At 48.3% G+C, this 12,885-nt stretch overlaps 1 protein-coding gene across 5 annotated transcripts in view; it reads left to right on the forward strand.

The window, feature by feature from the left end:
• KYAT3 (kynurenine aminotransferase 3) overlaps positions 1–12,885 on the forward strand; it is a 255,249-nt gene that overhangs the window by 172,808 nt on the left and 69,556 nt on the right. For all 5 annotated transcript variants that reach the window (XM_063939940.1, XM_063939941.1, XM_063939942.1 and 2 more), the window contains one exon: positions 9,786–9,935. In XM_063939940.1, coding sequence (XP_063796010.1) covers positions 9,786–9,935 — 150 coding nt within the window. The remainder of the gene's footprint in view (positions 1–9,785; positions 9,936–12,885) is intronic.

Genomic DNA, 12,885 nt, shown 5'->3' on the forward strand with positions numbered 1-12,885 from the left:
AAAAGCAAGCGGGTCAAATGGCGCTTCCTTTCTGTACAGAGACAAGGGTAGAGGGAAAAAGCTGCACCAGTCAGCCTGTTCCCAGAATCAAGATTCTTCCCCCGCCTCCTGTGAGTACACACCATGACGCGGGTGCTCCACAGGTGTAGCCAGGTACGGTGGGGGGCCGCCTCAAAAATTTCAGCAATTAGTGGGCTCGCTCACAGGTGGATCCCTGTTTCTTCCAAGTAGTATTTCAGGGGTACAAGCTGGAATTAGAGATGTCTCCCCCCAGCCGTTTCCTAAAATATGCCTTGCTGACAACTCCCTCAAGCAGGGAGGCTGTGCTAGAGGCAATTAATAAGCGGTATTCCCAGCAGGTAATACTCAAGGTGCCCCTACTTCAACAAGGACGGGGTTACTATTCCACACGGGTGGGGTACCGAAACCGCATGGTTCGGTGTGACCCATTTTATATTTAAAATCCTTGAACATAAAAAAATTCAAGTTCAATATGGAATCGCTCAGGGCGGTTATTGCAAGCCTGGACGAGGGGGATTACATGGTATCCCGGGACATCAAGGATGCTTACCTGCATGTCCCCATTTACCATCCTCGCCAGGAGTACCTCAGATTTGTGGTACAGGATTACCATTACCAAGTCCAGACACTGCCGTTTGGACTGTACATGGCACCGAGGGTGTTTTATCAAGGTAATGGCCGAAATGATGATACTCCTTCAAAAAAAAGGGAGTTGTAATTATCCCGTAATTGGACAATCTCGTTATAAGGGCGAGGTCCAAGGAGCAGTTGGTAGTCGGGGTAGCACTATTTTGGAAAGTGCTACAACAGCATAGGTGGATTCTAAACAGTCCAAAGTCACAGCTGGTTCCTATGACACGTCTACTGTTCCTGGGGATGGTTCTGGACATAAACCAGAAATAGTGTTTCTCCCGGAGGAGAAAGCCAAGGAGTTGTCATCTCTAGTCAGAGACCTCCTGAAACCAAAATAGGTAGCGGTGCATCATTGCACGCGAGTCCTGGGAAAAATGGTAGCTTCTTACGAAGCAATCCCATTAGGCAGGTTCCATACAAGAACTTATCAGAGGGACCTGTTGGACAAGTGGTCCGGATCGCATCTTCCGATGCATAGGCTGATAACCCTGTCTCCAAGGACCAGGGTATCTCTACTGTGGTGGCTGCAGAGTGCCCATCTTCAAGAGGGCCGCAGGTTCGGCATACAGGACTAGGTCCTAGTGACCATGGATTCCAGCCTTTGAGGCTGGGGGGCAGTCACATAGGGAAGAAACTTCCAGGGACTTTGGTCAAGTCAGGTTATTTCCCTACACATAAATATTCTGGATCTGAGGGCCATTTACAATGCCCTGAGGCCAGCAAGGCCTCTGCTTCAAAACCAGCCGGTACTGATCCAATCAGACAACATCACGGCAGTCGCCCATGTAATCAACAGGGCGGCACAAAAAGCAGGATGGCGATGGCAGAAGCCACAAGGATTCTCCGATAGGCGGAAAATCATGTGTTAGCACTGTCAGCAGTGTTCATTCCCGGAGTGGACAACTGGGAAGCAGATCTTCTCAACAGACACGACCTCCACCCGGGAGAATGTGGACTTCCTCCAGAAGTCTTCCAATAGGATTGTACACCATTGGGAAAGGCCACAGGTGGACATGATGGCGTCCCGCCTTAACAAAAAGCTATAAAAGATATTGCTCCAGGTCAAGGGACCCTCAGGCGATAGCTATGGACGCTCTGGTAACACCGTGGGTGTACCAGTCGGTTTAGGTGTTCTCCCCTCTGCCTCTCATACCAAAGGTACTGAGAATAATAAGAAGGCGAGGAGTAAGAACGATACTCGTGGATGGCCAAGAAGAGCTTGGTACCCAGAACTTCAAGAATTTATATCAGAGGACCAATGGCCTCTGCCACTCAGTCAGGACCTGCGGCAGCAGGGGCCCTGTCTGTTCCAAGACTTACCGCGGCTGCGTTTGACGGCATGGCGGTTGAACGCCGGATCCTGAAGGAAAAGGGTATTCCGGAGGAAGTAATTCCTACGCTTACTAAAGCCAGGAAAGAGGTTACAGCAACTCATTATCACCGCATATGGCGAAAATATGTTGCATGGTGTGAGGCCGAAAGGGCCCCAACAGAGGAATTTCAACTAGGTCGATTTCTGCATTTCCTGCAAGCAGAAGTGACTATGGGCCTTAAATTGGGTTCCATTAAGGTACAGATCTCGGCTCTGTCGATTTTCTTTCAAAAAAGAACTAGCTTCAGTACCTGAAGTTCAGACATTTATAAAAGGAGTGCTGCATAGTCAGCCCCCGTTTGTGCCTCCTGTGGCACCTTGGGATCTCAACGTGGTGTTGAGTTTTCTTAAAATCACTTTGGTTTGAACCACTAAAAACCGTGGATCTGAAATATCTCACATGGAAGGTGGTTATGTTATTTGCCTTGGCTTCTGCCAGGCGAGTATCAGAATTGGCGGCTTTGTCTTGTAAAAGCCCTTATTTGATTTTCCATATGGATAGGGCAGAATTGAGGACTCGTCCCCAGTTTCTCCATAAGGTGGTGTCAGCGTTTCACCTGAACCAGCCTATTGTGGTACCTGCGGCTACTAAGGATTTGGAGGACTCCAAGTTGCTAGACGTTGTCAGGGCCCTGAAAATATATGTTTCCAGGACGGCTGGAGTCAGAAAATCTGACTCGCTGTTTATCCTATATGCACCCAACAAGCTGGGTGCTCCTGCTTCTAAGCAGACTATTGCTCGTTGGATTTGTAGTACAATTCAGCTTGCACATACTGTGGCAGGCCTGCCACAGCCAAAATCTGTCAATGCCCATTCCACAAGGAAGGTGGGCTCATCTTGGGCGGCTGCCCGAGGGGTCTCGGCTTTACAACTTTGCCGAGCAGCTACTTGGTCAGGGGCAAACACGTTGGCAAAATTCTACAAATTTGATACCCTGGCTGAGGAGGACCTGGAGTTCTCTCATTCGGTGCTGCAGAGTCATCCGCACTCTCCCGCCCGTTTGGGAGCTTTGGTATAATCCCCATGGTCCTTACGGAGTTCCCAGCATCCACTAGGACGTTAGAGAAAATAAGAATTTACTCACCGGTAATTCTATTTCTCGTAGTCCGTAGTGGATGCTGGGCGCCCATCCCAAGTGCGGTTTATCTGCATTACTTGTACATAGTTATTGTTAACTAAATCGGGTTATTGTTGAGCCATCTGTTGAGAGGCTCTATTGTTTCATACTGTTAACTGTGTTTCATATCACGAGTTGTACGGTGTGATTGGTGTGGCTGGTATGAGTCTTACCCGGGATTCAATATCCTTCCTTATTGTGTACGCTCGTCCGGGCACAGTACCTAACTGAGGCTTGGAGGAGGGTCATAGTGGGAGGAGCCAGTGCACACCAGGTAGTCTAAGATCTTTCTAGAGTGCCCAGCCTCCTTCGGAGCCCGCTATTCCCCATGGTCCTTACGGAGTTCCCAGCATCCACTACGGACTACGAGAAATAGAATTACCGGTGAGTAAATTCTTATTTTTACTTCCATCCAAAATTAGGCTGCAATTAGGAGCCATTTGTTAAGGTAACAAAAAGCTATTTGCCCAAGGAAAAATATGACCACATTTAATGCATTCAATTATATCATTTTAGGACATAATGTCCTTTTGGTATTCCGACATCTGCACCATCTGTGCAAGACCATACAAAAATCTGATCATAATAAATGTAGGCAATCCTATATATTTTTCACGGTATCACCATGAATACATTTTATGATGTCATATATTCTGTGACGCATTTAATACATGTGTAGAGAATAGTGCAGTCCGTAGCGCAATCGCCCTCATCTGCTGCCCAATATCTTCCACGAGCGGATAATGGGTGAGAGTGAGGGTAATAGCCGGGCCGTTAGAAAAATAAGTATAGCATCACTATGTCACCCTGTATCTGATGTTAGATTTACCCTGTTGCCAGTGGCGTTGCAGGGTACAAATGCACCAGCAGGAGACAAGTAAATGCCTGAAAAATTTAGAAGAGAATGTATCACCTGGCATGCATGTGAATATTAAATAGGCTGAAGGCTGGTGTTGATTTGAGTGTGCTCTAAGTGCTGTGCCGTAATTACCTAATAAGCCTCATATAATAGTGTAACACAAGTCATGTATAGAGAATAGTGTAGTCCAAATTGCACCCCCCTCATCTGCTGCCCATCATCTTCATCCGAGCGGATGATGGGTGAGAGTGAAGGTGATAGCTGGGCTGTTTAGAAAAATAGGTGTAACACCACTGTGTCTGCCTGTATCTGGCGTTAGATGAGCCCTGTTACCTATGGCATTGCAGGGTTCAAATTCATCAGCAGGAGACAAGCGAGTGCCTGAAAGAGATTGTGTGCAAGTGAAGCTGTTAGTTACCAAACCGTGGATAACAGTATTTCATATGCCGTGAGTATGTAGCGGCTGCGGTTAGCAGTTGGTTTCACATGTCGTGAGCGGCTTCCCCCTGCAGTGAGGAGCCGGGAAGCTGTTGGCTGAGGTCCATAGACTGAACGTACGTTTCACCACGTTAAGGCTTGATCACCAGAGGCAACTCCTGAGCAGGTTGAGGAGGCTTACTTCACTGATACCAAGAAAGCCTCGCTAACCTTCCCTGCATCTAAAGAATTAAATGCTATTTTTGAAAAATCCTGGGAAAACCCGGAGAAAAAATTCTAGATCCCAAAAAGGGTTCTGGTTGCTTTTCCCTTCCCTGAGGAAGATAGGAAAAAATGGGAAACCCCGCCTATAGTTGACGCATCTGTCTCCAGACTGTCAAAGAAGGTGGTCTTACCTGTCCCAGGATCTACCGCATTGAAAGAACCGGCAGATCGCAAGGTTGACACTACGCTCAAGTTCATATACACGGCTTCAGGGGCGATACTGTGGCCTACTATTGCCTGTGCATGGATTTCTAAAGCTATAGCAAAGTGGTCAGGCACACTACTGGAAGACTTGGCTACGATGGATAAGGGTGACGTTGAATTGTTTTTACGTAATATACAGGATTCTGCAGGATTTATGGTAGAATCCATGAAGGACCTGGGTTATATGGCTGCAGGGATCTCCTCCATGTCCGTCTCGGCTTGCAGGGGTCTCTGGCTGCGTCAATGGTCTGCGGACGCGGAATCCAGGAGAAGTGTGGAGAACCTACCCTACACAGGTCAGGCTCTCTTTGGGGAGGTGCTGGATGCGTGTATTTCCACGGCAACCGCGGGTAAGTCTCCTTTTCTTCCCTCAGCTTCACAGGCTATGAAGAAACCTTTTTCTCCCAATACGTCGCAGTCCTTTCGCCCCGCTAAGACTTGAAAAAACAAGCCCTCTAACACCTTCTTTAGAGGAGGTAGGGCTAAATTAAAAAAAACTCCACCTGCAGGTTTCCAGGACCAGAAGTCTACTTCTGGTGCCTCAAAATCCTCAGCATGACGGTGGACTGCACAGCCTGGAGGTTGGTCAGGTGGGAGCAAGACTCCGGCATTTCAGCCACGTCTGGGTGTTGTCCGGCCTGGATCCCTGGGTGCAGGATATTGTGTCCCGGGGATACAAGCTGGAGTTTCAAACTCTTCCACCTCACCGATTCTTCAAATCAGGCTTGCCAGCTTTGCTGGCAGACAGAGCTATTCTACAGGAAGCTGTCCGAAAATTGGAACTGTCGGAAGTCATTGTTCCAGTTCCACCTCATCAACAAAACAAGGGTTACTATTCAAACCTTTTTGTGGTACCGAAGCCGGATGGTTCGGTCAGGCCAATTTTGAACTTGAAATTGTTAAATCCTTATCTAAGGGAGTTCAAATTCAGAATGGAATCTCTGAGGGCGGTGATCTCAGGTCTGGAGGAGGGGGAGAGACGAAGTCAAAAATATTACACACACACGTGCAAACTCCAAACAGAGTGGCCTCTGTTCGTGCGCGTTGCCGCCGTGCGTACGCATACACGCATGCTACATACCCAGGCCTTGCGTAGTCTCCATACACATTGTCAGCAACTTACATACATTTAAAAGGTAAAACAACGGAGCTATTCAACTGTACATGGTGTGAGGGGATGGAGCAGTTGGGTATCCAGATGTAGAGTATTTTGTGATCTACAGTCCGGTGGCTATTTCCTGTTTATCGCATGTTTCTGCGTATAGATATACGCAGAATTGTAATATTCGCAAACTGCTGTAATACTGTACTCATGATATTCGGCGGGAACCCAGTGGCGAGTACACCTGCAAGTACACCTGGACCAATCATCGCCCATTCATTCAAACCAACCTGTGACCCCTCATGTACTGTAAATAATTTGCCCTCTGACCTATGAAAGAAGAGCTTACAGTTCCCATTGTACTGTATTTGGACACGTATAAAAGAGAGGATTCCTGACCAGGCTCAGTCTCTATTCTCTGAAGGTCATCTTGCTAAGACTGACTGAGTCCTGGATCCAGGAGCGCTCGCGATTTAAACGTATGTATTATTGGTTGTAGCTCTTCTTTGTATATTGTTGTACTTTTTACATAAATACTGTTGATGCGTTGGACCACAACATAACATTTAACTACTGGTGTCGCATTCCATTCTTGTTTGGGGTAAAGTGTATTCAGCCACACGTGTCGCTATATTGTGCGCATAACGTGTCAGCGGGTTTACACAACTTATATACACAGTATAGCGGTTATATGCATATGATTAGCGGCCGCAGCGGCTCGAACCACAGTGTGCGTATGTATTGCATTTCTTTGCAAGTTAATCGAACTTAACAGAAGTTTCTGGTGTCCCTGGACATCAAGGATGCATACCTCCACATTCCAATTTAGTCGCCGCATCATGCTTATCTCAGGTTTGCACTGTTAGACGATCACTATCAGTTTCAAGCACTACCATTCGGTCTCTCCACGGCACCAAGGATCTTCACCAAGGTGATGGCAGAGATGATGGTTCTCCTCCGCAAGCAGGGGGTGAACATAATTCCATATCTGGACGACCTGCTGATCAAGGCATCGTCCAGGGAGAAGTTGCTCTCACAACGCATCTGCTCAGGGAGCACGGTTGGATCCTGAACCTTCCGAAGTCTCATCTGGAGCCGTCAAGGAGGCTTTCTTTCCTGGGAATGATCCTCGACACGGAGGTGCAGAGGGTGTTTCTCCCGGTGGAGAAAGCGTTTGTGATACAGTCAATGGTCTGTGATGTCTTAAAGCCTGCCCGGGTATCGGTTCATCAGTGCATCCGCCTTTTGGGGAAGATGGTTTCCTCCTACGAGGCTCTGCAGTACGGAAGGTTTCATGCTCTGCCATTTCAGCTGGATCTCCTAGACCAGTGGTCGGGATCTCACTGAACATGCATCAGAGGATACGTCTGTCGCCGAAAGCAAGGATTTCTCTCCTTTGGTGGCTACAAGTACCACACCTTCTGGAGGGCCGCAGGTTCGGGGTTCAGGACTGGATCCTTCTAACCACGGATGCAAGTCTCAGAGGTTGGGGAGCAGTCACTCGAGGGGAAACCTTCCAAGGAAGGTGGTCAAGTCAGGAATCCCTTCCTATAAACATCCTGGAGCTAAGAGCCGTGTACAACAGTCCTCTTCAAGCAGCACACCTTCTACAGGGTCAGGCTGTTCAGGTGCAGTCGGACAACGTGACCACGGTGGCCTACATAAACTGACAAGGCGGAACGAAGAGCAGAGCTGCAACGTCAGAGGTGGCAAGAATCCTCCTCTGGGCGGAAAGGCACGCAGTGGAGATGTCAGCAATCTTCATTCCGGGAGTAGACAACTGGGAAGCGGACGTCCTCAGCAGACACGATCTCCATCCAGGAGAGTGGGGCCTTCACCCGGAGGTGTTCGAGGAGGTAACTAGTTGGTGGGGTGTACCTCACATTTACATGATGGCATCCCGCGTCCACAAGAAGCTGCGGAGGTACTGTTCCAGGTCGAGAGACCCACAAGCAGTGGCGGTGGATGCACTGGTGACACCGTGGGTGTTCCAGTCAGTGTATGTGTTCCCTCCACTTCCTCTCATTCCAAGAGTTCTACAGCTTGTAAACAGAACAAGGGTTCAGGCAATCCTCATTGCTCCGGACTAGCCAAGGAGGGCTTGGTACGCGGATCTGCTGGATCTACTACTGGAAGATCCACGGCCTCTACCTCTTCGGGAGGATCTTCTACAACAGGGTCCGTTAGCTTATCAAGACTTACCACAGCTACGTTTGACAGCGTGGCGGTTGAGCGCCAGATCTTAGCTCGGAAGGGTATTCCGAGCGCGGTTATTCCTACCTTGATACACGTCTAACATTACCATCGAATTTTGAAAAAATATATTTGTCTTGGTGTGAATCCAAGAAGTTTCCTGCGGTGGAGTTTCAACTGGGATGGTTTCTCCTGTTCCTGCAAGCAGGTGTGGATATGGGCCTGAGATTGGAGTCACTAAAGATCCAAATTTCGGCGTTATCCATTTTCTTCCAGAAACAATTAGCTGCCCTCCTTGAGGTTCAGACCTTTTTGAAAGGGATTCTGCACATCCAGCCTCCCTTTGTGGCGCCGACAGCTCCCTGGGATCTTGACGTGGTGTTGCATTTCCTGCAATCGGATTGGTTTGAGCCTTTACAGGAGGCTGAGGTCAAGTTTCTCACGTGGAAGACTATCACTTTGTTGGCCTTTGCTTCTGCACGACGTGTGTTGGAATTGGGGGCTTTGTCCTGTAAAAGTCCCTATTTGGTCTTCCATAAAGATAGGGCGGAACTCAGGACGCGTCAACAGTTAGTTCCAAAGGTTGTGTCGGCTTTTTATATCAACCAACCTATTGTGGTGCCAGTGGCTACTGACTCCTCGATTAATTCAAAGGCCTTGGATGTTGTGAGGGCTTTGAAGTTCTATGTGAAGAGGACTGCTCATCACAGAAAATCGGACTTGTTTGTCCTGTATGATCCCAAGAAACTTGGGTGTCCTGCTTCTAAGCAGACGATTTCTCGCTGGATCAAGTTCACTATACAGCATGCTTATTCTACGGCAGGATTGCCATGTCCGAAAATCTGTTAAGGCCCACTCTACTCGTAAGGTGGGTTCTTCCTGGACGGCTGCCCGGGATGTCTCGGCTTTACAGCTTTGCCGAGCGGCTACTTGGTCTGGGTCGAACACGTTCGCTAAGTTTTACAAGTTCGATACTTTGGCCTCTGAGGACCTGAAGTTTGGTCAATCAGTTCTGCAGGAGCCTCCGCGCTCTCCCTCCCGTTCTGGGAGCTTTGGTACATCCCCATGGTACTAATATGGACCTCAGCATCCTCTAGGATGTAAGAGAAAATAGAATTTTAATTACCTACCGGTAAATCCTTTTCTTGTAGTCCGTAGAGGATGCTGGGCGCCCGCCCTGCGTTTCGTTTTCCTGCTGTGGTTACTTGGTCAGTACTGCTTTGTTCTTAGTTAAGTACTGTGTTATTACTTGGTTCAGTAATGTTATTCAGCTGTTGCTGAGTTTTCCGGCTTGGTTGCCGGGTTTGCCTTGTTTGTATGAGCTGGTATGAATCTCGCCACTATCTGTGTAATTCCTTCTCTCGAAGTATGTCGTCTCCTCGGGCACAGTTTCTTGACTGGGTCTGGTAGGAGGTTCATAGAGGGAGGAGCCAGCCCACACTGTTAAACTCTTAACGTGCCAATGGCTCCTGGTGGACCCATCTATACCCCGCAGTACTAATATGAACCCCAGCATCCTCTACGGACTACAAGAAAAGGATTTACCGGTAGGTAATTTTAAATCCTATTTTTTTTTTTCAGGGCCACCCGCTGCTGGTAGATGCATTGTCTCAAGTATATGGAAAAGTGACTGGAAGGAAGATTAATCCAACCAAAGATATTCTTGTGACAGTGGGAGCTTATGGTTCCCTGTTCAGTGCAATCCAAGGCCTAGTTGAAGAAGGTGATGAGGTGAGCTTTATGTTCAGTGTGTGTCATGCAGAACGTTCAAGCTGCATTGTGCTACAGCTGTATCCTTTCCTGCTTCACAGTGTTGGGCCATTGGTTGAATTTTGATCAGTGTGCTATCTGTGTGGGGTTAGGATATCTACATTTTATGCAGTTTTCGGCTGCTCTGGATTCTTCCTGTGGACCAAAGACATTCGGTACACACAGGATATAATATTGACCTTGACATGCATCTCTGTATTTGTGGGAGGGGAAACTAAACTGGGACAGGGACCTCTGTGACTGAATGTCTCAGTGTACAATGCTTCTATATAAATAAATGCTGGCAGCAGGGGTAGAATAATGCACTGCCAGTGCCATAGCAAAAGTAGCGTAAATGGCAGCACAAGGAGCCTTTTCTGAGCATGCTAATCCTGTAGGCTCCCCTCACCTTCGGGTTCCATAGCAACTGCGTCCCCTGTAGTTCCATCACCGGATGACCATAATGCTAATATAACATTGTAGTGGTTGTGTTATGGATTTTAAGTATAAACCGTTTGGCTTCAGTCCGATTTAATGATTTGTTAAATGCTGCAGTTACATTGAGCTTTTGGCTCGTGACTTGTGTTGCTTTGCCTTGAAGTGTCGATAGACCATAACATCTCAACACATGAAATTGGTAGCAAATAATAGGCTTTAAGATCCACCGCCATTTGTTTAAGGTTAATGGGGTATATTCAATTGCAGTCGAAAACTGCCGTCTGTCGAAAAGACGGCAGTTTTCGACCTTTAAAGGTCGAATCCTGATTCGACCTGTTCAGAGCTTTTCGACAAGACGAAGCATTCGACTTGTCGAAAAGCACGTGGATCGGCGGAATAGCTGCCGATCCACGTGTTGATGTCGAAAACGGGGCCAAATCCGACAGGTTTTGGCCCCGTTTTCGACCATCTCAATCCGGCATCTAAATTATGTCGGAATGAGATGGACCCGGAGGAGGCGAGGGGGGGGGGGAGCCGCAGGGAGACGGGGGACAGCCGGCGGGCATACAGGAGATCAGCGCTACGATCAGCGCTGCAGCTGGATGTCACTCACCCGCCCAACCTCACGGCAGCTTCCACCCAGCTCCAGCACGCTGCTGGAGCTGGGTGGAAGCTGCCGTGAGGTCGGGCGGGTGAGTGACATCCTGCTGGAGTAGCGCTGATCTCCTCTGGATGCCGCCGGCTGCCCCCCGTGGCTCGCCTTCCCCCTCGCCTCCTCCAGGTCCCATCTAAAATTCGACTTGAAAAAGTTGATTTTTAGATATGATTGAATAGGGGATGTCGGATCCATTCCGACAAATACATGTCGGAATGGGTCCGACTTTAATTGAATATACCCCAAAGAATCTTCACGCATGTTACTTAAACAGAAAATACATGAAACGTGATGTTTGCAGTGGTGTATTTAAGTAATGCATCCTTTTGTGATTCATAAATACTATTATTTTTTCTCTATCGTCCTAGTGGATGCTGGGGTTCCTGAAAGGACCATGGGGAATAGCGGCTCCGCAGGAGACAGGGCACAAAAAGTAAAGCTTTAGGATCAGGTGGTGTGCACTGGCTCCTCCCCCTATGACCCTCCTCCAAGCCTCAGTTAGATTTTTGTGCCCGGCCGAGAAGGGTGCAATCTAGGTGGCTCTCCTAAAGAGCTGCTTAGAAAAGTTTAGCTTAGGTTTTTTATTTTACAGTGAGTCCTGCTGGCAACAGGATCACTGCAACGAGGGACTAAGGGAGAAGAAGTGAACTCACCTGCGTGCAGGATGGATTGGCTTCTTTGGCTACTGGACATTAGCTCCAGAGGGACGATCACAGGTACAGCCTGGATGGTCACCGGAGCCTCGCCGCCGGCCCCCTTGCAGATGCTGAAAAGAGAAGAAGGTCCAGAATCGGCGGCAGAAGACTCCTCAGTCTTCTTAAGGTAGCGCACAGCACTGCAGCTGTGCGCCATTGCTCTCAGCACACTTCACACGGCAGTCACTGAGGGTGCAGGGCGCTGGGAGGGGGGCGCCCTGGGAGGCAATGTAAACCTATTTTTTGGCAAAAAATACCTCACATATAGCCTCCGGGGGCTATATGGAGATATTTAACCCCTGCCAGAATCCGTTGAAGAGCGGGAGACGAGCCCGCCGAAAAAGGGGCGGGGCCTATCTCCTCAGCACACAGCGCCATTTTCCCTCACAGAAAGGCTGGAGGGAAGGCTCCCAGGCTCTCCCCTGCACTGCACTACAGAAACAGGGTTAAAACAGAGAGGGGGGGCACTAATTTGGCGTTAGAAATATATAAAAAGATGCTATAAGGGAAAACACTTATATAAGGTTGTCCCTATATAATTATAGCGTTTTTTGGTGTGTGCTGGCAAACTCTCCCTCTGTCTCTCCAAAGGGCTAGTGGGTCCTGTCCTCTATCAGAGCATTCCCTGTGTGTGTGCTGTGTGTCGGTACGTGTGTGTCGACATGTATGAGGACGATGTTGGTGAGGAGGCGGAGCAATTGCCTGTAATGGTGATGTCACTCTCTAGGGAGTCGACACCGGAATGGATGGCTTATTTAGGGAATTACGTGATAATGTCAACACGCTGCAAGGTCGGTTGACGACATGAGACGGCCGACAAACAATTAGTACCGGTCCAGACGTCTCAAAAACACCGTCAGGGGTTTTAAAACGCCCGTTTACCTTAGTCGGTCGACACAGACACAGACACTGAATCCAGTGTCGACGGTGAATAAACAAACGTATTCCTTATTAGGGCCACACGTTAAGGGCAATGAAGGAGGTGTTACATATTTCTGATACTACAAGTACCACAAAAGAGGGTATTATGTGGGATGTGAAAAAACTACCTGTAGTTTTTCCTGAATCAGATAAATTAAATGAAGTGTGTGATGATGCGTGGGTTCCCCCCGATAGAAAATTATTGGCGGTATACCCTTTCCCG

This window comes from Pseudophryne corroboree, chromosome 9 (genome assembly GCF_028390025.1).
Source record: "Pseudophryne corroboree isolate aPseCor3 chromosome 9, aPseCor3.hap2, whole genome shotgun sequence".
Classification (NCBI taxonomy): Eukaryota; Metazoa; Chordata; class Amphibia; order Anura; family Myobatrachidae; genus Pseudophryne; species Pseudophryne corroboree.